This window comes from Phaenicophaeus curvirostris, chromosome 5 (genome assembly GCF_032191515.1).
Source record: "Phaenicophaeus curvirostris isolate KB17595 chromosome 5, BPBGC_Pcur_1.0, whole genome shotgun sequence".
Taxonomy (NCBI): domain Eukaryota; kingdom Metazoa; phylum Chordata; class Aves; order Cuculiformes; family Cuculidae; genus Phaenicophaeus; species Phaenicophaeus curvirostris.
The window spans coordinates 69,399,362-69,423,337 of NC_091396.1; the positions used below are offsets into that span (position 1 = coordinate 69,399,362).

The following is a 23,976-nucleotide window of genomic DNA, read 5'->3' on the forward strand; positions in this document are numbered from 1 at the left end:
CCGGCACGACGTGGGACACATCCTGCCCACTGCCACCGACCACCAAAACGCAGCCCCTTCCACGCGATGGGTTTCCAGGAAGCCGGGCTGCCTTGGCGGGATGTATGTATCACTGGGTGGGGAGCTACAGGAAGCGGATAACAGGGTTTTTTTGCTCCATTTGTGCCTGTTCCGACACTTCTTTACAGGCAGCTCCCATTTCCTAGATTCACAGATGGTGAGGATGGAGGGAATCAGCGCATCGCCCAGCCTCAGCGCAGGCACAGACTGCAACGCTAAGGTAAGGGGTTTGCCTAACGGGTATTCTCCTTATGGATTAGGGGCTCTTTGGGGTTTTAAATCATAGAATGGCCAGTTGGAAGGGACCTCGGGGATCATCTGGTTCAACTTCTTTAGGTGACCTACACTTTAGACAAGATGGCCCGGCATTCTGCCGAGCTGAGCCTTAAAAGTGTCCAGCACAGAGGAATCCACCACTTCCCTGGGGAGATGATTCCAATGTTTAACTGTTCTCATGGGGAAAAATTTCCTTCTGGAATCCAACCGGAATCTCCCCAGAAGCAACTTATATCCATTACCCCTTGTCCTTTCCATGTGACTCCTTGTAAAAAGCCAGTCTCAGTCCTCTTGGCAGACACCCTTCGTGTGCTGTTATACAACGATAAGGTCTCCCCTAAGCCTTCCCCTCTCCAGGCTGAACAAACCCAGCTTGCTCAGCCTTACTTCGTATGGAAGATTTCCCAGTCCTCTGAGAATGTTAGTGCCCCTTCTCTGCACCTTCTCCAGCCTGGAGCCGTTGCAGCTATGTTGAGTCGGTTATCCACCAAGACCCTCAGGTCCTTCTCTACAGAGCTAGTTTCCAGCCTGGTGGAACCCAGTCTGAGCTGCACACCAAGGTTATATATCTCCAGGTGCAAGACTTTACACTCACCTCCACTGAATTTCACAAGGTTCCTGCTTGCCCACTCTTCCAGCCTGTCCAGGTGTTCATAGAATCATTTGGTTGGAAAAGACCTTTGAGATCATCAAGTCCAACCGTACCTGTCCACTACTAAGCCAGATCCCTGAGCCCCTCACCCACCCATCTGTTAAATATCTCCAGGGATGGTGACTCAAGCACCTCACTGGGCAGCCTCTGCCGGAGCCCAAGAGCCCTTTCAGAGAAGGTAGTTTTCCTATTGTCTGATCAGAACCTCCCCTGGTGCAACTTGAGGCCATCCCCTCTTCCTATCACTTGTTACTTGGGAGAACTGATCAACACCCTGGAGGTACCTCCTCCCTCTGGAGTGTCAACCTCCCCAATCATCTTGGTGTCACCTGCGAACTTCATCAGGCTGCTCTTGGCCCCTACATCCAGGTCACTAATGAAGATATGAGCTGGCGGCCAACAGTATCCTGGGCCGCATCAAAAGGAGTGTGGCCAGCAGGGCGAGGGAGGGGATTCTGACCCTCTGCTCCTCTCTCCTGAGACTCCACCTGGAGTCCTGTGTCCAGTTCTGGAGTCCCCAACAGAAGAAAGAAAGATATGGAACTGTCGGAACAGGTCCAGAGGAGGCCACACAGATGATCCAAGGGCTGGAGCAGCTCTGCTGTGAGGCCAGGCTGAGAGAGTTGGGGTTGTTCAGCCTGGAGAAGAGAAAGCTGTGGGGAAACCTTAGAGCAGCTTCCAGGGCTGAAAGGGGCTCCAGGAAAGCTGGGGAGGGGCTTTTTCCAAGGGTCTGGAGGACGAGGGGGAATGGCTTTAAATTGGAAGGGGTAGATTTAGGGAGGAAATTAGGAATAAATTCTTCACGCTGAGGGTGGTGAGGCCCTGGCCCAGGCTGCCCAGAGCAGGGGTGGCTGCCCCATCCCTGGAGGGGTTCAAGGCCAGGTTGGATGGGGCTTGGAGCCCCTGATCCAGTGGGAGGTGTCCCTGCCCATGGCAGGGGTGGCACTGGATGGGCTTTGAGGTCCCTTCCAACCCAAACCATTCCATGATTCTGCGATGCGAAGGGAAAAAGCAGGGGGGAGGGGGAAAGCGGCCCCGAGGGATGGGGACATGGAGGTCGCTTCCCGGCTGGCGGAGGGACCCGAGGGGACCGGCTGGGACGTCGCCCCCCCCACCCCCCATCCCCGCGGAGCCCGGATGTTGGAGCAGCCCCGCTCCGCTCCGTCCTGCGCTTCCATAAAAGGCCAAGGGGCCCGGCGGCGCGGGGAGAGTTTGCCTTTAATTATTATCCCCCTCCTCCTCCTCCATCCCCTCCTCCTCCTCCTCCCTCTCCGCGCCCGCCCCTTCTCCTCCCGCGGCGCGGGGCACCCCCCTCGGGGCGCGGAGCCGAGCGGAGCCGAGCGGTTCCGAACCGCAGCCGAGCGGAGCCGAACCGCAGCCGAGCGGTTCCGAGCGGTACCGAACCCTAGCCGAGCGGTTCCGAGCGGACCCGAACCCTAGCCGAGCGGTTCCGAGCGGAGCCGAACTGCAGCCGAGCGGTTCCGAAGGGAGCCGAACCGCAGCCGAAGCTCGTCCGGCGTTGCAGGAGGCCGGGGCGATGGCGCTGGACGGGATCCGCATGCCGGACGGCTGCTACGCCGATGGGACGTGGGAGCTGAGCGTCCATGTCACCGACCTGGGCCGCGACGTCACCCTGCGGGTCACCGGGGAGATCCACATCGGGGGCGTCATGCTGCGCCTCGTCGAGAAGCTCGGTGAGTGAGCCGGGACCCAGCGCCCAGCGCGGCGCCTGCACCAGCATCCTCCCCGCACCCTGCTCCCAGCTCCCAGTGCTGTGTTCCCACTCCCAGTGCTGTGTTCCCACTCCCAGTGCTGTGTTCCCACTCCCAGTGCTGTGTTCCCAGCTCCCAGTGCTGCGCCCTAGCTCCCAGTACTGTGTTCCTACTCCCAGTGCTGTGTTCCAGTGCTGCGCCCCAGCTCCCAGTGCTGCGCCCCAGCTCCCAGTGCTGCGCCCCAGTTCCCAGTGCTGTGTTCCCACTCCCAATGCTGCGCCCCAGCTCCCAGCACCCTGTCCCAGTGCTGTGCCCCAGCTCCCAGTGCTGTGCCCCAGCTCCCAGTGCTGCGCCCCAGCTCCCAGCACCCAGCTCCCAGTGCTGTGCCCCCACTCCCAGTGCTGTGCCCCAGCTCTTAGTGGTGTGTTCCTGCTCCCAGTGCTGCATCTAGCTCCTAGCGCCCTGTCCCAGTGCCCTGTCCCAGCTCCCAGTGCCCTGTCCCAGTGGTGCGCTCCAGCCCCTAGCACCCTGTCCCAGTGCCCTGTCCCAGCTCCCAGTGCCCTGTCCCAGCTCCCAGTGCCCTGTCCCAGCTCCCAGCACTGTGCCCCGCTGTTGTGCTCCCAGCTCCCGGCACCGTGCCCCAGCAGTGTGCTCCAGCACCCTATCCAGCTCTGTGCTCCCAGCCCTACCCCAGTGCTGTGCTCCAAGCCTCGCCACAGGACTGTGCTCCATCACCCAGCACCCTACCCCAGTGCAGTGCTTCAGCTCACAGCTCCCTGCTTCAGTACTGCGCTTTGGCTCACATCACCCTGCCCCAGCGCCCAGGATGCTCCCCCAGCGCTGTGTGTGAGCTCCCAGCACCCAGGATGCTCCCCCAGTGCTGAGCGTGAGCTCCCAGCACCCAGGATGCTCCCCCAGTGCTGTGTGTGAGCTCCCAGCACCCAGGATGCTCCCCCAGTGCTGTGTGTGAGCTCCCAGCACCCAGGATGCTCCCCCAGTGCTGTGTTTGAGCTCCCAGTGCCCAGGATGCTCCCCCAGTGCTGTGTGTGAGCTCTCAGCATCCCTCCCCAGCACTCTGCTTAGCCCCCTGCCTGCCCTTGCACCCACCCAGCACTCTGCTTAGGACCCCAGCCCAGCCCTGAGCTGGCCCTCTCCCTGCACACCTTTCCGCGCTCCCCCAGAGCCTCCACGCTCCTAGCCCACTGCTCCCTCCCAACTACCTCAGCCCCAAACCAGCCAAACTTTTACAGCCCAGGACTGGTTTATGCCTGGTGGGGCCTCAGTCCCCATCCGCCAGCTGCTTTGCGTGCAGGATTTTACACAGAGTTGGGAAACGTCTACAGTTTTGGGGCACTGGGGGGATTTTTAGGGGTGCTCTCCAGTTTAAAAGATGTAATTCTGAAGTTGTAGCTGCTTCAAACGAGGAAGGTGTCTCCAAGAGCCGTTTACGAGCATGAAGTGATGAATGGGGTGGGGTGGGTGAGGAAGGGGGCTTGGGACTGAGGGCACTCCGGTGTCTGGTGGCTTTGGTTCCCCCCCTGGACAAAGAGCCTGTTTGTTCTGGGGCGTGTGGGAACGTGGTGCCGAATCCTCCAGGATGGTTTTGTGACAGAGGACTAGGGCGCAGTCCCCGCCAAACGCACCCCGACTCGTCGGCTCTGCCCCGCCAAACCTCCCCCTTCTCTCGTTATCAGCGCTTTATGGCTCGGGTGTGTTTACTCAACGGTACAGTCTGGGCTGATGACTGTAATTACTCAAATAAAATATTAATTGCCAGGTCCCCGCGCGTGCCTGCGGCTGTGGGAGTAGCGGAGCTGTCAGCTGTGCCTGCAGGTCCCGGTTCCACGCGAAGCAGCTTTAAAAATACCATCTTCCACCGTGCTTAGGTTTTGATTTGTTAATTATCTGAACTGAAAGGAAGGAAGAGACTGATATAAATACTCTTGTTCCGAAAGGAAGCAAGTGCTTGCATCAAGGGTCTCGTGCTGGAGATAGTCTTGACTCTCTGAAAACTTAGTTTTCCTTTTTTGTTGTTGTTATTTTTATGCTAGAGCTGCAGAAAGATTTGCTGCAGTTGAGCACTCGGCAGCTGGGGTGGAAAATAATATAACAGCTGTCTGAAAATGATTAAAAAATGAACCTGTTGATCATGAATGAATAAGTGATGCTCCCCTCGCATCCAGCTGGGAGATGCTGAAGTGGAGCCGGGGCCGACTCGTGTGCTGAATGCCAGGCGCGTGTACAGGGACAGAGCCCAGCAAGGACCTAAATTAGCTCCTGATGTAATGCATCCCCCCCGAAAAATGTGTTTGCTCGGATCTTCTCCACTTGTTAAATTAGGGATTGTATTAGAGGGAAGGAATGCAGCGCGAGGGGAGCAGGGATGTAGATGCCCTGAGGGCCTCAACAACCCCTCCCCAGGAGGATCAAGACCCAGGGATCTCTCCGGCTGTTCCCTTTCCCCTTGGGTTTTGTCACCAAGCCAAGCTCTACGTATTTAGTTCCTTTTAATCTTCCTGCGTGTCAGCCTTTCCAGCCCTCTCATTATTTTTATGGCTCCTCTTTGAGCTCCTGCCAGTTTATCAGGGTCAGCTTTGGCAGAGCGGGGTGGGACGGGACTTGCTTCTCGCCCCTGTGTGCCTTCTCAATGCTCTCCTTCATCCAGCCTCTGCTGCTGCTTCAGCTCTAAATGTATTAATTTTGCAATTTTTCCACATTGAAATCCTTTCCCTGCATTTTTAGCCCGTCCCTCCCCATCGTTCTTCTGTCCCTGCTGGTGTTTGTTGCCCTTTTTTAACAACTCCCAGCACTGAAAAAATGATTCGTCTTTTGCAAAGCAGATTTTTTGCCGTGAGTTTTAAGGAAATGTCTTAAAAATAAAGTTTCCTTGCAGCTCTGAGATCCCCTGTGGACTGCTCTGCGTGTGCATCATGGGAGAGGGAAGGACGAGGGATGCTCTACGCAGGGCAGGCGTTTGCTGGCTCCATCCTTTGGAACAACGATCCCGTAGGCTCTGTGCTGCTGGAGGGCAGCGAAAGTCAATTTTCGTGGCCCACCCGGGGTTTTACTGAAGTTTGGGGCATCGCTGTGAAGCTGGAGCAGGCCAGCCCTGCTCTCGTTGTAGGAAGCTGGTAGAAGCTCTTCAATCATTAGTAAGGAGGGTGAGCAAATGCCTTCCCTCCTCCCAGCAGTGAGGGAAGCGTGGAAGAGGGAAAAATCTTGATTTATACAAGTGTTTTCTGATCTTTATAGGAGAAAACGATGGCAGTAAATAGTCTTTTGCCTTGGAGAGGGCTGGGGCGCACAGGGGATGCGTATTGGGGTGCCACGCTTGGAGCAGGAACACGGGGAAGTCTCTCATCTCTAATTGCAAGGCTGCAGCTATCAGTAAATCTTGTCAGCTGGGTCGTTGCTTGCACAGAGCGGCTGTGGTCGGCCTGTTTGGGAACAGGCAATTAAAATCTGTCACTAATGCAGGCAGGGATTGGAAGAAACCCAAGCGGCAGACTGGGATTCTGGTTACTCAAGTGAATTGCAATGACCTGTTCGCTCCTTTGTTATTTATCACCCCGCTGGATGAAGCCACTTGGTTAATTGAGCTGCGCTGTGTGCTTTTGGCAGAGTCTGAAAAGTGGGCACAGAACTGCTGAGGTTTTAAGAGCAGTGGTGTTTAGTTGGTCTGTGCAGTACTGGAAGCTCCTGGTGCTCACCAAAATTTAGGGATTTTGCCACTATTGACTTAGAAACAGAAAAAAAAAATGAGGCTTCAAATCACTGGGAGCAGAGGAAGGAAGGAAGTGAACACAGGTTATTGTTGTTGTCAACTTAAGGCTGGTTTAAACACATGCAAGGATGAAAAAACCTGCTTGTTTGAAGTGTGCTTGGGTGAGATTTGTCGGATACGTGTTAGAAGTAGGATTGCATTTGCAGGGTGTTCGGTACGGTACTGGGAATAAAGGGATAGAGGGGACAAACCGTGGCTGGCAGAGGGATGGATTAAGACAGATGACCTAAATGTGCAATGAGCAGCTTCAGAAAGTCCAAGGATGGAAGTTTTGCAAGAGAAATTCAGATTTCTCGCTAGGTTTCTTTTACTCGTGGTGTATGTGTGGCAGCCAGCTCCAGGGGGCTCACCGGGAGCACTGGGAGAAGACAAAGCGCCTTTAGGGGGTTGAACCTGAAGAAAATAGATAAATGAACGAACAAAACCCATCTGGGTTTGGAATTACAGCAGTCCTGGACCGAAAGGCTGCGTTGCCCAGCCAGGGTGGGAAGATGGCTCAAGGTGCTGCCCTGCAGCGTGGTGACGTCCCCGTTATATCCTGCCAGGGTGGCACGAGGGCTGCGTAAATGCCACCCTGTCCTCGTAGACAGCGGCTAATAACAGCAGGCAGCGATGCTTTCTTCTAGGGCTTGGTGGGGCTTGGTGAATCACCTCTATGATAAGGGTTTGGGCAACTGGTGTAAACTCCATTGTTCCCGTGGGCAGCTCCTCCTCTATCTCCTATCGCTTGGGATGTCGCCTGAGGAATTGCCCCATGCAGAGTGTTATGGTTTAGGTGATGTAGCACACTGAGCTCTTTTCTTTTGCTGGTTTTAGCCTCCAAAAGTGTCTGAAATTCACCCGAGGGGCTCTGTTCACCATCGGATGAACTCTGCCTGCGTTATCTTGCCAAAGACTTCAGCTGTACTCTTTGCAAGATCGATCAAAAGTATTAGCGTTCTCCCTGTCAGGTCTCTTTTTCTTAATGGACCCCATAAAGGGTTATGAATAAAACACCAAGAAACTGCAGCATCATTGATTTCCTCAGGTTTGTGTTTAAGGTTTTGCAGTGCTTATAAATGCTTTGAGCCATCCTGGGACTTGCTGGGGAAATTCTTTGAGCTCGAACTGGGATGAACTCTTTGAAACAGCTCAAGGCTACGTAAGAGAAATGCAGAGTCCTTGTCCCAGCCCGTTCCTATTGCAAACGCAAGGGAGGGTGAGTCTGCAGGTGACTTGGTCCTTTTGCTTTGAACTGGTTTGACAGCCAGATGAACATGAGCCAGCAGTGGCCGAGGTAGCCAAGAAGGCCAGTGGCATCCTGGCTTGGATCAGAAATTATGTGGTGAGCAGGGAAGGGATTGTCGCCCTGTGCTTGGCATTGGTGGGGCTGCACTTCAAATCCTGCGTTCAGTTTTGAGCCCTTCTCTACAAGAAAGAGATTGAGGGGCTGGAGCGCATCCAGAGGAGGGAACGGAGCTGGGGAAGGGGCTGGAGCACAGGGGTTAAGTGGAGCAGCTGAGGGACCTGGGGCTGTTTAATGTGGAGAAGAGAAGGCTGAGGGGAGATCTCATCACTGTCTACAACTGCCTGAAAGGAGGTTGTAGCGAGGTGGGTGTTGTTCTCTTCTCCCAAATGGCAGGTGATAGGATGAGAGGGAATGGCCTCAAGTTGCACCAGGACAGGTTCAGATGGGACATCAGGAAAAATGTGTTCACTGAGAGGGTTCTCAGGCACTGGCAGAGGCTGTCCAGGGAGGCGGTGGAGTCTCCACCCTGGAGATGTTCAAAAAACATGCAGTCGTGGCACTTCAAGTGCTTCAGTAGGCATGGTGGTGTGGGGGTGACAGTTGGACTGGATGGTCTTTTGCAACCTTAATGATTCTATGATGTTATAACTTCTCCAAGGAGACTTGGGCGGAGGCTTAACTAGATGACCACTTGTGTTTTGCTATTAGAGGAGGCAAAATAAATGGTTGGAGGGTAAAGAGAAGTAAAGGAAGGATTTTATTATAGCCATGCTTTCCAAAATTACTTATCCAAGCATCAGTGCTTGGTGCCTGCAGTATGATCCAGGCATTTCTCTTGTCCCTGCCACCAGGGTGAGAGCTGAGCATCTTCATTTGTGAGGTTTCACGGAAAGGGTCATTGGGCACCAGCAGAGGCTGCCCAGGGAGGGGGTTGAGTCCCCTTCCCTGGAGGGGTTTAAGGGACAGGTGGACGAGGCGCTGAGGGACATGGGTTAGTGTTTGATAGGAATGGTTGGACTCGATGATCCAGTGGGTCTTTTCCAACCTGGTGATTCTATGATTCTGTGATTCTATGATTCTGTGTGCAGATATTCACCTGACCATCAGCTGTAGGTCGAGACATGAAGGATGTTTTGCTTCCAAATCAGTTCTCAGTCACTCCTCGATATTGCTGTTCAAGCACGTGGCACTTAGGAAAGGACTCTGAGTGCTGTTTAATATCCAGGAGGCTTGTGAGAAGCTGTTTGTATTCCCGTTGAGGCGGGGTGGTGAGTGGTTGTCTCAAATAATGTGATAAATGGTGGCGGTGTTTGCTGCGGAGGGCAGGTCGGGCACTGTGATTCGGGCAGGCAGGACTCTCCACACTGAGCCTGCTCCACGATTCCCCAGGGAACCTCATCCCAGGCTTCGGAACAGCCAAGCTCGCGCAACCGGCGGGAGGTGGGATGGTGAGCAAGGAGGCTGGGGGCAGATCTGGCACACTGCTGAGCACAAAAGTCTTCCTGCTGCAGGAACGAGCTGGGTTTGGGTCATTTTGAGGTGCCAGCGGTACCCAGGAAGCTGCCGGATGCTCCCAGCAGAGAAGCTCCTGTTTCAACAGCATCTTCAAGGAGACCGACAGAGCCTCTAACATGCCCTGCGTTTGCATATTGCCACTTGATTAATAGCTTTGCTAGTGACCTGTGCTGTATCCCTGTCCTCTAAATAACACGTTTTTAATGACATTTAAGTGAGAATTTGCAAGTGCCTATTAATAAAGGCACTTTCCAGCCATGCTCATCAATCCATGCGGGGCTGGCTCTTTACTTTACATCCAAAGTTTGGCTCCAGGAAGCTTCTACGTAGGCTCACACCGAATTGCAGGATCATGGCTCAAAATAATGTCTTCTTTGTTAGCCTGAGTTGAATATTCATCTGAGCTGCCAATGAGTAGAGGAATTTGGGGCGGGGGGTAGGTAAAAGCTGTACGGAGGCAGCTCCAAGCTGTGGTCACAGTGATTAATATTCTTGCCCAGAGTGGCAATGACTCTTCGGAAACAAAAAAAAATAATTTAAAATTATATTTTTATTTAATATTTCCTTACTCTTTTACTATGAGCCTACTGCTTTGGCTCGAAAGCCCCAGCTGATGACACAGATCCCACTTGGAGGGGGAAAGGGGCTGGGGTGGGAGGTGGTGGCGGCAGCGTTCCCGCGGATACCAGAGCTTGGGTTTGTTGTACCACAGACAGGAAATTGTTGGGTTTGCTGCTCCCACCCAGCCCAAATCAGTAGTTTCCTCTTCCAGCTCCTTCAGGTTTCGATTTGACGCGAGGCGTGCGGGGAAACCAGCCTGGAGAGCTGCATTCACCACGCTCGCGCTCGCATCACTGAAACAATAGAAATCATCACATTTACGTGCATTCCTCCTTTTTCAGTCCCCCTCCAGAGCCCTCTTTTCCCTTTTTCATCCCCCAGACCCATCCTCTCCCTTTTTCTCCCCCCAGAGCCCTCCTTTCTTCTTCCCCACCCTTCTCCATCAGGGCTTGCGTTTCACCCAGGCATTTGGCTGAATCTCTCTCAACCGTATAAAAACCCAAACAAATTGTACTCAAAAATAGTTTAATATTTCAGTGCAGAAGCCAAATGCCGCTAGGTTGTTCCCTGGCAGGGATTTCTGAACCCTTTTTCCGTGCTGTTACATGTGCGATGTTTGCGCTCAGAGCAGGCACCGTTCTCCAGTGTAAAATCACGCCTCGCCTCTGATTTTTGATTTAAAGACATGGAATTTGGTAGTCGCCCACCTGGAGCTTGCAGACCGCTGCGGGTTTATGAGCAGCTTCTTGCAACCCTCCTGTGGGACATGATAAAACCCAAACCAGGAACGTGGGTTTTAACCCATGGTCTCTGATTATGGGGAGCAAAAAATACAGGATTGTGGATAACTGTGTGAAATTGTGGATGTGCGGAGTGTTGACTGAGTTGGGAAAGAGAAGTGGGACTATTTGCACTGTGAACTTCAGTCATTTCAACATCTCTGGTGACGCTGCTACTGCAGGCTCTTGTTTTGGCTGTTTGGGGGATTATTTTTTGGTGTTTTTTCTTAGAGACAAGGGGAAGGGAGGAGATTTACAGAGCTTCTGGAGCTCTTAGAACACTGACTTCAGCCCAGTGTCCAGCCTGGGGTGTGCCTGGGGGGGGAAAAAGGCCTCGTACCGTTAAAACAACCTGAAGAAGATGCATTTCTTTGTTCTCATTCTTAAATGCCAATTAACCCACAGCTTAGAAAGGAGCAGAGCAACAGAACTGAGCAAAACTCAGCTGGTAAGACATGGTTCTCAGTGTTCAGGGTTTTTCAGGTGTTGTAATTCAGAAAAATACTGAGAAACCCTAATTCCTGCTAAATGGAGAAATAAGGAGTTGGAGCAGAGCTACAATATCTTAGTTTTCTTGCCCAGGTTTGCCTTTGCCTATTGTTTTGGTTTTGGTTGTTTAGGCTGGAACTTCCACCGGGTAGAAAGAGTGGGAAAGGGGAAGAGAAGAGCTCCGCAAACCAGAGGAAAGCTTTTTTATTTTTTTTTTTTTTTTTGTCTTCGGAGAACAGTTCTCCTTGGCTTTCCTTGCGCTTGCCCATTTTCCAGTGAGTTTGCCGCAGCTCTGCGTGCAGCTCACACTTAGTGGCCCTTCAGAGATGAACCTTGCTTGGGAGCAGCCTGTCCATGAGCCAGCGTTGGTCCCTGTCCAGCAGACCAGGAGGCATCTTGGAGACCTCCAGTTTTCTCTGAAATGTGGCTGAATTTGGACAACAGGTTGGGAGCAGCGTTGGGAGGGGGTGTGCGTTGGCTAATGGGCACACCAGCAGTTGCCTAAACCTTCCCCTTTCTAACCTCGGGTGTTTTTTTAGCTTGCAAAACAACTCAACAGCAACCAAAAATTCATCTTGCCAATTATTACATTTTAAATCTCTTCCAAGCCGATTATGCGTGTTTATTTGGTTGCTGCTTTCTTCCCCCTCCCCTCCCCACCTCCTCCCTGCAGGCATATGTACTTTTGGAAGGGTTAATTACCAAAACTCCAAATTCAATTAGAAAGTCTGCGATTTATTAAATTGCCTGGAAAGAGCCGTATCGCTGTCTCGCTGAGCTTCTCTTCCTCGCTGATAATACACAGAGCTTTGCTCAACAGAACGTGTGGCTCCAAGAGCCGTCTGCAGCAGAAATTGTCCTCGCTGCTGCCCCATGTGCCTCGCCCCAAGACTGTCTTGCCTGAACGTGGTTGCCTGATGTGTGAGGTGGACTCAAGGTGAGAGATCTTAGCACCCTTTAAAAGTGTGTTGTGTCCATTGATGAGCTTGGAGTAACTGATGCAGAAATAAAGAAAAGTGGTGGGGTTTCATCCCCTCCCCAAGACATCTGGAGGTTGGATCATAGAATCATTCGGTTGGGAAAGACTTTTGAGATCATCCAAGTCTAACTGTACCTGTCTACTGATCCCTGAGCTCCTCATCTCCCCTTCTTTTAAACACCTCCAGGGATGGGAACCCAACCACTTTCCTGGGCAGCCTCTGCCAGTACCTGAAAACCCTTTTGGTGAAGAATTTTTTCCCGATATCCAATCTGATCCTCCCCTGGCACAACTTGAGGCCATTTCCTCTTGTCCTGCCACTTGTTACTTGGGAGAAGAGACCAACACCAACCTCACTGCAACCTGATCTGCAGGAGAGGGACCAGCGCTGGCTCACAGCTTTGGCGTGGGGTGAGACTGCTTGAGGCATCGTGAGGGTTGCAAACCTCACCTTCCAAGACAGCTAATCTTTTATCAGAGAATAATCGTCCTTACAGCGCACCAGGGAACTGCCTGGCAAGACTGAAGCTTCAGATGAGAAGTTGGGATCTGAACAGGCTGGACCGCTGGGCTGAGTCAAATGGGATGAGGTTTAATAAGGACAAATGCCGGGTCCTGCACTTGGGGCACAACCCTGAGCAGCTACAGACTAGGAGAAGTCTGGCTGGAAACTGCCTGGAGGAGAGGGACCTGGGGGTGTTGGTTGACAGCGACTGACCATGAGCCAGCAGTGGCCCAGGTGGCCAAGAAGGCCAATGGCATCTTGGCTTGGATCAGAAACGGCGTGACCAGCAGGTCCAGGGAGGTTCTTCTCCCTCTGTACTCGGCCCTGGTGAGACCGCTCCTCGAATCCTGTGTTCAGTTCTGGGCCCCTCACCACAAGAAGGATGTTGAGGCTCTGGAGCGAGTCCAGAGAAGAGCAACAAAGCTGGTGAGGGGGCTGGAGAACAGGCCTTGTGAGGAACGGCTGAGAGAGCTGGGGGTGTTTATCCTGGAGAAGAGGAGGCTGAGGGGAGACCTCATTGCTCTCTGCAACTCCCTGAGAGGAGGTTGTGGAGAGGAGGGAGCTGGGCTCTTCTCCCAGGGGACAGGGGACAGGACGAGGGGGAATGGCCTCAAGCTCCACCAGGGGAGGGTCAGGCTGAACATTAGGAAAATTATTTTCACGGAAAGGGTCATTGGTCCCTGTCCGAGGCTGCCCAGGGAGGGGGTTGAGTCACCTTCCCTGGGGGGGTTTAAGGCACGGGTGGATGAGGTGCTGAGGGACATGGGTTAGTGATTGATAGGAATGGTTGGACTCGATGATCCCGTGGGTCTTTTCCAACCTGGTGACTCTATGATTCTATGAGTTCAGGTTGCCTCTTTGGTCCTCCTTTGTCTGCCCTACGTATCCGTCCCGCCAGATGCCCTCTGGCTCTGTTATCGGGTATGATGTCTTTTGGTATGATGTCTTTTTGGCAGGGACCTTACGCCTCCCACGTTCATTGGGGATGAGTCAGGATTGCAAACTGCTGGCTCCATCACCCTGGGGCACTTTTCCTTTTCCCTGAGGGAAGGGAAGTGCGATACGCGGCTGGAGAGTGAGGGAGCGTGCAGGCTGGTAGTCAAGGCAGTCGAGTGCTCCCTGGAGAAGTGGTTTTCCTTCCTTCCTTCCGCTGCTGCTGTGTTTCTGTCCAATGCTTCCTATTTTGTGCTGGATGAATCATGGAAACCGCAGACTTATAATTGAGTTTTCTGCTATTTCTTGCGATTCCATGGGAGGCGGAGAGCAGCTGGTGAAAGCCCCGTCTGGATGGGTGCTTGATGGGTGGGGGCAAACACTCAGCAAAATCGGGTTGTAAAGATACTGTTCTTTTTTTTTAAAAAAAAAAAGAAGTAAAAATAAAAATCCACCCTTGCTTTCCTCTATCGCCTCATGGAAGAATGAGGAAGCCAAATTGCACTGGGGTGGGGGTGCAAGCAAGCCTTGGGAAGACCTTCCTGCATCAATTGGCGCTTGTTAGCATGGGGTTGTTGGGGAGCTAAGGTGGCCCTGGCTTTCAGCTCCTCTGAAAGGTTTCCTGATGCTTCAGCTGGTTTCAGGGTTGTTGCAAACCAGCTCTCCCCGCTCAGGGCTTTGGACAGGTTTTGGTGTGGCTGCAACAAGCAGCTTGGAGAACCCCATAGGTGACCTGCTGCAGCAGCTGCTGAGAAATGAAATAGGTTTTGCTATAGGTATGGCATAGGATCATGGAATGCTGTAGGTTGGAAGGCGCCTCAAAGCCCATCCAGTTCCACCCCCTGCCATGGGCAGGGACACCTCCCACTGGATCAGGGGCTCCAAGCCCCATCCAGCCTGGCCTTGAACCCCTCCAGGTGTTCACATCCACAAATTCTCTGGGCACCCTGGAAAACATTTTTCCCTAAAATCTCTTCTCAATCTCCCCTCTTTCATCTTAAAGCCATTCCCCCTTGTCTTATTCCTGCACTCCCTGGTCTTGTAAAAAGCCCCTCTTCAGCTTTCCTGGAGCCCTTTTCAGCACTGGAAGCTGCTCTGAGGTTTCCACGGAGCCCTCTCTTCTCCAGGCTGAGCAACCCCAACTCTCTCAGCCTAGCTGGGAGGTGCTGCAGCCCCATATAATAAATTTATGCATAAAAGCATAATAAAAATATGTAGGTACCTCTAGGGCAAGCACCGTGTGCTGGGTTCACAGCTTGTGGCGCAGATTGCCTGTGCCTTTTGTGTTTGTGGGGCAGCATCAGAGGTGTAAAGGGGGTTTTGCTGTTCTTTCCACAGGTCAGTGGCATCTGTTCAAGGCAAAGGTGCTTGTTGGTTTGTCTGGTGTGAGTCCCTATCCCTGAGGGTGTTTAAAGGTGGACAGACAAGGTGCTCAGGGATCTGCTTTAGTAGTGGACAGGTACAGTTGGACTCGATGACCTTAAAGGTCTTTTCCAACCAAATGATTCTGTGAAATCATTTCAGCTCTAGGAGGAGGGGGTATTGGTGTTTCAGCACTAGTGGTGCAAGTAGTGGATGCTGCCGTGGCATCTTAACGAATTAAATTTCCAAGTGTTAGTAGAGGAATCCTATTAACCTTGAAAAGAACTTCCTTCCTACAGTTTACTTTAAAAAAAATTAAAAAAGTAGGTTTCGGGCTTTTCAGGTTTTGCTCTTCTCCCCAAAGCCTGCATGCAGACCTTGCTCTGGCAGCCTGAGCCTGAAAGCTCAGCATCCCCCATCCAGGCACTGACACTTCTTACATGAACCACGCGTGTCCCCTGACATGCCGAGACTAGAAAAGGGATCTCCTGCACTCGGTCATGCTCATGGGAATCACAGTGGTGGGGACAAGGCTGCTTTCGTCCCTATTTTTTATCTTCTTTAACAAGTCAAACTATTTTTCATGCAAGAAATATTATTTTTGGATTTCAATTGCAGCACAGATCTGCCCAGTCTCGGACACCTCCATGGTGTAGCTGTTCTCTGAAATATTTGTTCTCCTGAAAACAAAATAGGGGAAAAAGCAGTGATACTTGCCCATGGTGGTATGTAGGAGAGAATTCAAGGGACCACTTTGCATCCATAGAATCATTAAGGTTGGAAAAGACCTTTCAGCCGATCTAGTCCAACCATCCACACACCACCGTGCCTACTAAACCGTGTCCTCAAGTGCCACATCTACACATTTTTTGAACCCCTCCAGGGATGGAGACTCCACCACCTCCCCGGGCACCCTCTGCCAGGGCTTCACCACTCTTTCAGTATAGAAACTTTTCCTGATATCCAATCTAAATCTCCCCTGGTGCAACTCGAGGTGATAACCAGCAGGTAAATGCCCCTCTGCAAGTGGTGACTGCAGAGGAGCTGCTATACACTAAACTTTTCATACCCTGTGTCAAATAAGTATGGGGCACACAATTATAACCCCCTATTAAATCTCATTAGTACTAAGAACATCAGATTGTCATGGCTCCAGCTTTATTACCACAGTCCGATAATTCCATAGGATAGTTATCTCTGTTTCAGAGTATAATTTTTTCAAGTGTCATGACCGGAGGCTGGGAGGATTTTTGTTCCATTTTGAACTTTGCTCTGCAATTAAGTCCATGTTGGGGGATGGAGAGGAGTCTATTCCCAGAAGACTCAAATCTACAATGAAAAATAGATTTTGCCTGAAGACAGCGACCATGTCCCCCAGAAAAACATACCAACGTTTCTGTTGGACTTGAGATAAATGAAAACAGCTCTGTTTTTAACTTTTTTTTTCATAATTGTTGTAGGAGGAGTGGCTCTGGCATGTTTAAAGGAATCTGAGTTTAAAGAGGTCAGTGTGAGCAGCGAGGAGGCAATGTCCTGTCCCTCCCCATAGGGAGCGATGGGTTCAGCTCTGTAGGTGTGTTTATGTACAGCCATATAATATGGATATAGTTCTGTGTGTACCCATATTTTTATATATAAAGATATATTTTTATTTACATATATAAATATGTACTTGATAGATCATAGACTCATAGGACGAAAGGGTCGAAAGGGTCCTTAAAGCCCGTTCAGTTCCACCCCTGCCATGGGCAGGGACACCTCCCACTGGGTCTGGTTGCTCAAAACCCCAACCAACCTGACCTTGAACCCCTCCAGGGAAGGGGTAGCCGCTAGATGTGGCACTTTGGGACATGGTTGAACTCAATGATCTTAGAGGTCTGGCCTTGAACCCCTCCAGGGATGGGGCAGGCACTACTGCTCTGGGCAACCTGGACCAGGGCGTCCCCACCCTCACAGGAAAAAATGGAGAAAAATACATTATAGACACAGACGTGCACTCGTACATAAAATTCCAGCTTGTTAGCTCAAAATGAGCCAGTCAGCTCATAGCCTGGACACGTTGATCTCCTGAAATCCCGATCCCTGCTGCCGGATGGGAAGATCTTTCAAAAGCGAGCGTTGATCTTGCAGGCGTCGCCAGCAAACTCTGTGGATCTAGATGAGATCCATTGAGCTGCAGAAGCCAATCCCTGCACCAGCGTCTGCAGGTGGGGAAAGGAATCCTGGTGGTATTTAATGGTTGTGTCAGGAGCTTCGGAAAAGTAAATAGTATTAATGGCTGTGAGAGCAGGCACTGGCTGGAGCAGGACCTTCAGCAGCGCTGTTTGATGTGAAATGCTTCCTTATTCTTGCCTTCCCCAGTGCCTCTGTCCTGCTTGTGCACCAGATTAGCCATTTTTTGGTACATCTCAATGTTTTGGGGACATATTCTGACTTTTTGTAGTAGTGTGACGTTCAGACCTCATTGACACACACTGCTTGAGAGCACATGGAAAAGGTAAACCTGCTAATGCAGCCGTGCGAGATTGTGTCCATGACTTTTGGTGGTTTGGGGTTTTTTTCTCCTCTTTTTCCACTAGTAGTCTGAAATTGCTCTCCTTTCCAAGTTTTTTATTCTCTCTGCCTTGCTTTCCTTGCCTGGTGGCCGTGCAGTGCATCCCGAGAGGACCGGAGGGTGGCTGGGAGGGTGCATCCCCTCCTGAGGAGCTCGGCCAGGGCACACCAGTCACTCCCCACGTATTTATTGCTGGAGGTCTCTTTTCCTTTGAAGTTATTCTTCCCTGCCAGCTTCCCAAGAGGGGTGTGGAACCAGCCAACACCCAGCCTCTGGCTTGGAGAGCCCCTGGCTGGTCCTTGAGGCTTGTGAATGCTGGATTAATGTGTTATCAACAGGTATTTGAGCTTAATGGTACTATAATCCCTCAACTGCCTCTCCAGCTGTCTGCTGCCTGCAGCTGGGATTTTAAACTTTAAAGACCTTTGAGATCATCCAGCCCAACCGTACCTGTCCACTGCTAAACCATATTCCTGAGCACCTCATCTACCCGTCTTTTAAACATCTCCATGGATGGGGACTCCACCACCTCCCTGGGCAGCCTCTGCCAGGGCCCAAGAACCCTTTCCGTGAACACATTTTTCCTGATGTCCAATCTGAACCTCCCCTGGTGCAATTTGAGGCCGTTTCCTCTCATCCTATCAACTATCACCTGGGAGAAGAGACCAGCATCCACCTTGCTACAGCCTCCCTGCAGGCAGTTGTAGACAGTGATGAGGTCTCCCCTCATCCTCCTCTTCTCCAGGCTAAACAACCCCAGGTCCCTCAGACGCTCCTTGTAAGACTTGCTCTCCAGCCCCTTCCCCATATATGCATCTATGCCTATATTTTACAAATACGTGTATATATGATGTGAGTATATATGTATATTTATATGCATAATGTGTGTGTGCGTATATATATGGGCAGTGATTTGAGGTATAGTGTGGTTAATGAAAAAGCATTTTGCTAACTGAATTTTCCAACCATGATCATGCCCCAAACCTGGAGGTGTTCAAGGCCAGGTTGGATGGGGCTTGGAGCCCCTGATCCAGTAGGAGGTGTCCCTGCCCATGGCAGGGGGTTGGGACTGGATGGTCTTTAAGGTCCCTTCCAACCCAAGCCATTCCATTAAACTATGATTTTATACTAAACTGGAGCAGGAATAATTGGCTCCGATGCTCGCTCACTGCTACAGAAGAGCCAGGATTGAGGAGGATGCTGTGCTTATTCTGTTTCTATGGAAAAACAAGCAGTGGGATGGATGGGCTTTGGTTCTGCCGTGTTTAGTACCAGAGGAGACAGTCCTTTCCTATTGCTTCTCCGGGAGGGCTGAAGACACGAATCTCTTGCTCTAAAAGCCATCACTTATAATTAAGAAACAAACTGAAACCTCTGCTTTGGCTGCATCTGCTTCCCCTCCTAAGGCGAAGGGTGTCGCAGGGGAACCAGCTCCAGCTGCAAATCTTTGTTCCCAAAAATCAAACCCCAGAAAGATGCAAATCAGACAGCTTGCAGACATTCCCTTTGTACCTGCTAAAGCTTAGATAGGAGCTTTTTAATAACCTCACTGCCATGTTAAGGTGATGGAGGCATTTGTAGGCTCTTTGCCGTCCTTTGGATTTAATCAGCATCTGTGAAAGGGGACCCTGATGCTTCCCTGCAGGAGACTTTCCAAGAGTTAAACACAATTTTCTTCTCTTCAAACCCAAATATCAATCTAGTGGGGTTTAACCATGTGCCAGGGAGGGGCAGGGAGGAAGAGGTTATTTGGTCGTATCAGGGCTTTGTTGTCCATGGATGGAGGGTCCATCTGCGATAGGGGATATCCCAAAATAACAAGGCAAATACAGTGTTTATCTAATGCCAGAGACGTGTATACTATTGCTAGTAAGTCGTAAGCTCACATGGAGAGCCTGCCAAGTGATGGGAATGCTTCTGAAGAAGGGAGGTTCAATAGGAGCTGCAGAAGCAGAGCAGAAAAGGGACTCCTCAAATCCATGGACTGACAGAGGGGAGACATTTGGAGCTACCCACACATGGGAAAAATAGGATAAATGCACCATCAGGCTGCCTCAGTCCTCTTTGGACTTAACCAAAATTCAGCTTTGGTGCTTAAATCATAGAATCATGGAATGGTTTGAGTTGGAAGGTACCTCAAAGCCCATCCAGATCCAAGCCTCTGCCATGGGCAGGGACACATCCCACTGGATCAGGGACTCCAAGCCCCATCCAACCTGGCCTTGAACCCCTCCAGGGATGGGGCAGCCACCCCTGCAGCCTGGACCAGGGTCTCCCCACCCTCACAGCAAAATATTTCTTCCCAAGACCTCGTCTCAATCTGCCCTCTTGCAGCTTAAAACCACTTTCCTTCATCCTACCCCTGCACTCCCTGATCAAGAGCCCCTCCCCAGCTTTCCCAGAGCCCCTTTCAGTCCTGGGATCTAAATGGTAATTGTGTGTGTCTGTCTGTCTGTCTGTGCAGCAGCGAGCCCAGAATTGAAATACACTTTATATGTATCTCAATTAAGAGTTATTTTCTGCTACTTGAATTCTCAACGTGAATTTAGTGGTAGCTGTGGGAATAAAAATCTGCACTTGTAATTATGCAGGACAGGATGGTGTGATGTGACTGCAGTGAGGCAGTGGCGTTAATTGAATATTTTAGGTTTGAAACACTTTATTGAGCAGCCCTTCACCTCTCTTCTCATCATGTTCTGTCCTCGCAGAGTTCTCTACAGCTGTCTGGGTAATTTAGGATGCCTGATGCATTTACAGGACTGTCTGAACGGCTTTTGAAGGTGAACAGCACTCTTGCTGTGTGGGTTTTCCTGTAAAAAATGTCCTTGGCATCACCCATGCCATGTCTCAGCCTCTCAGCACAGCTTTGGAAGGCAAGTGCAAAACTAAAAAGAAATAACAGGCAGGTCCCTAGCCCTCCTGGGCTCCCAGCAGCCAAGGTTTTGGTGCAGGCTGCGCAGGAAGGTGGAGGAAGCAGAGAGCAGGGATTATTTTTGATGCTGGGAAGGAAACGCCGTGCTTCCTTTTCCCATGGGTACTGCTGCTGAGGTTGGGCTCCTGGAGCTCCCTGTCCCCATCCCATGCTCCAGCTGATGCTGACAGGTCCAGCCTCCATGTCTCTACAGCCTCTCCAAAAGCCACAGCCTTCACCTGGCAGGTTCCTTGCCTGGAATGGGAGCATTGATGGCAAAAATTTGCTCTGATGCACATGTGTGCAGCTCATTTCCAGTGATATCTCTGTTCTCTCCTTTGCTAGAAATAACCATGATGAGAGGATGCTTTTTTGGACACTTAAATCCTGGTGGCTTTGGCATTCCTCTCCGCTGTGCCATGGCCAGGAATCAGCCTGATTTAGACCAATATGGGTGGATTTTCCCATCCCAGCAAACAATTACCATTTCTTTTGCTATTTGCTCTGATTGAGATGCTAATGAACCCTTGCTGGCTCTGACCATTTCTGCTTCTTTGCCATAAGGCCGGCGCACTTGATGCCTGGAAACAGCAGCCCGGGGATGTGCAGGAGGTCCTTAGGAGCTCAGAGGAGCTTCTGGATCTGAAAACACCTTCGCTGAGACTTGCAGCGTGGCTTTGGACCCATAGTAACCTTTTGAATTGGAGATCTGGGATCTCTAAAGTGAGTTTGGAATGGTTGGAGACTGCTCCAGGCTCTAATACGAAGGGTCAGTCCTGCGACATGGCAAAAGGCTGAGCCAAAAAAATAAGCCTTGTTGCAAAGCTGTAGCCCCGACAAATCGGTAACTCATGAGTTGAACCCTGGTGAAGATTTCTAACCCTTTGATCAGATTTAAGCAGGCGGCTGGCATTCCCTGGCATGCCCTTCCAGAGCACCAGGGGTTTCTCGTCAGCGTGTTAGTGTTAAACTCAACCCCACAAGTCAGCTGCTAAACATTTGCTAAGCTTTTTTTTATGTATAACTACCCCATGGGGCAGCTGCAGCCCTTTACCTTTCTGGCTATAGCAAACATTTCACTGTTAATTCAAAGTGTTAATTGCTCTCAGGCCAAAAGATGCTGTGCATGTTGGTGCCATGGCCTGAAAGGTTAATCTGCAGCGTAACCAAATCCCCTCTGTTAGGCATAAGTGCTAGTGATTCAAAATGCCTTTTTTTCCCTCCCCCCAGACTCTCGGTGCCAATTTGTTCAGCTTTCAGTAGGGCAGAAGTTGGACTTCATTACCAAAGTCCATTGTAATGCTATCTCAGATTTTTTTGAGAGTAGCCAAGGCTTGTGCAAGTTTGCATGCTTTTCTATATTTGGTTTTGTTTAATTTGATTGTACAAAGCTGTTGAAAAGTCGAGCTGAACGGTTCCACTCGCTGTCTGTGTGATTATGTCAGTAGACCAGGAGTTCAAAGGAAAAATAAGCTTCTGCTGGGTTTTCTCAGTAACCCTGAGCTCAAGATCCTGTTTTCAGATAGGGACAGAAGTTTGTCACATTGTTCTCATCTTGATGAAGTTCAGATGTTGCTCCGGGGGAGTCTTAACGAAGTCAGTCCTGGAGTGAGTTCCGAGGTACTGTCAGCATGGTTGGTGGTGGATCTGCTGGGGCTTCACCCCCGGGCTCAGCTGGGTTTGCCCCTGGCTTTCTGGCCAGTGCCTCGCTGTGCACAAGCATCTGCTGATGATGACGTGTGGCTGGAGCACCTCCCCATACAAGGCCAGGCTGAGAGAGTTGGGGTTGTTTAGCTGGAGAAGAGAAGGCTCCAGGGAGACCTTAGAGCAGCTTCCAGTGCTGAAAGGGGCTGCGGGAAGGCTGGGGAGGGGCTCTTGATCAGGGAGTGTAACTTTTGGTTTCATTTGGGAATTTTCCAGCTTTGTAGAAACTGAAAGTCCTGGGGAAGACTCTGTTGAATTCTTGCAGATCTCCTTCAAGTTCTGCTTTCCTCTGAACCAAGGCTGGGTTCAGATTCAGGTAGCGCAGGTGTCCTGTGTGATATGGATGAGGGCAAGAATTAGTAGTTAACCTAAAAAGCTGCGCAAAATCTCTCCTGGGGAAGGTACAGAGTAGTTCATGACCCAGCTTCATGCTCCAGCTGCATCACTTCAGGGCTGAGTGATCCATGGACATGTTGTGTCTCATCTTTATTCCTCTTGGGTTCTTTTCTGCTTTTATCTCCAAGGTGCCTTCTAGATGTTATTGACTACCAGCAATTATTTGTATCTAAAAAGGGCTGGATATTTGGATTTTAGCATCTCAGTTAAACACATTTATTATTGTATTTTGAAGGCTAATTCTGGTCCCGGTTCTAACTGGTAAAATGGTTTCTTTGATCTAGATGTCAAGAAGGACTGGTCAGATCACGCGTTGTGGTGGGAAAAGAAGAAAACTTGGCTCCTTAAAACACACTGGACGTTGGACAAATATGGGATACAGGCTGATGCCAAGCTCCAGTTCACACCTCAGCACAAGCTGCTTCGCCTTCAGCTCCCCAACATGAAGTACGTCAAGGTGAAAGTCAACTTCTCGGACAGGGTCTTCAAGGCGGTTTCTGACATCTGCAAAACATTCAGTAAGTAGCGAGCACCGAAAGCGATGGGTGGGGGGAGGTTGTTACTTGTTTTAGCTCCTGCTTCTCCTTTGGTACTTGTGCGCGTCTCATAAATTCATGAAATTGCAAGGATATTCCAGCTTCAAACACCCAACAGTCACTTGGCCATCAAGCAGCCTGGGTGCCTGCTCTTTTTTCATTGCAAATCTAATACTTCATGTTCAAATACTCAAATAAGGAGACTCATTGTACCACAAATGAAGGAAGAAATACATTTTCTGTGCTGAATTCTGTTTTACAGCAAGCCTGTTCTCAGTTTTGTCTTAGTCAAGGCTGTAGCAGCCCTGCTTTCTGTTAAAGCTGCTGCTCTTGAGTTGTCATGTGGGTTTTTTTCCTGCGAATTTATGTGCTAGGTGAAAAACAAGCCCTGAAATAGGAAATCTGCCAGCTCCACGGCTTCTCTTCCAGTGGAAAATCATATTAGAGATTAAGTTATGATGTTTCAATTTAAAACTGTCTGGTAGAGGGAAGGAAACGAGTTTCCCTCTCTTCTCCCCAACTCTTCTTCATGCTCCTTTCCCTTGTTGAGAATCATAGAATCACTTGGTTGGAAAAGACCTTTGAGATCATCGAGTCCAACCATTCCTGTCGACTACTAAACCAGATCCCTGAGCACATCATCTACCCATCCTTTAAACCCCTCCACCACCTCCCTGGCACCTGTTCCAGGGCCTGAGAACCCTTTCAGTGAGGAAATTTTTCCTGATGTCCAATCTGAACCTGCCCTAATGCAAGTTGAGGCCATTTAGAGAGGAAACCCCCGAAGAAAGGGTGGATCATTTCCCACCCATCATGCGGGGCTTTTTCCAGGCTGCTGCTTTTGTAAATCGCATCTTACTCATCTTCACAAATTTCTTATCACAGAAGCCACTGCTTTTGCTCCTCTTGATAAAAACCCAGGAGATGGTAACTCCTCTCCAGGAAACTCAAATAAGCACTCGGCTCCGTACCAGTGTCCTTCCTGCTTGCTCCCCTCCAAAAGGAGCCTGCAACCTGACCGTGGCCATAAGAAATCTATT

General features: G+C 50.7%; 1 protein-coding gene across 5 annotated transcripts in view; it reads left to right on the forward strand.

Annotated features, from left to right (window-relative positions):
* The first annotated feature begins 210 nt into the window (after positions 1-210).
* FERMT2 (FERM domain containing kindlin 2) overlaps positions 211-23,976 on the forward strand; it is a 59,520-nt gene continuing 35,754 nt past the window's right edge. For 2 of the 5 annotated variants that reach the window (XM_069856821.1, XM_069856822.1), the window contains exons 1-3: positions 211-280; positions 2,514-2,682; positions 22,685-22,918. In XM_069856821.1, the coding sequence (XP_069712922.1) occupies positions 215-280; positions 2,514-2,682; positions 22,685-22,918 (469 nt within the window). In that variant the 5' untranslated portion in view covers positions 211-214. Of the gene's footprint in view, positions 281-2,297; positions 2,683-22,684; positions 22,919-23,976 lie in introns of those variants that run through there. The other 3 variants (XM_069856823.1, XM_069856820.1, XM_069856824.1) reach the window with 3 other exon arrangements.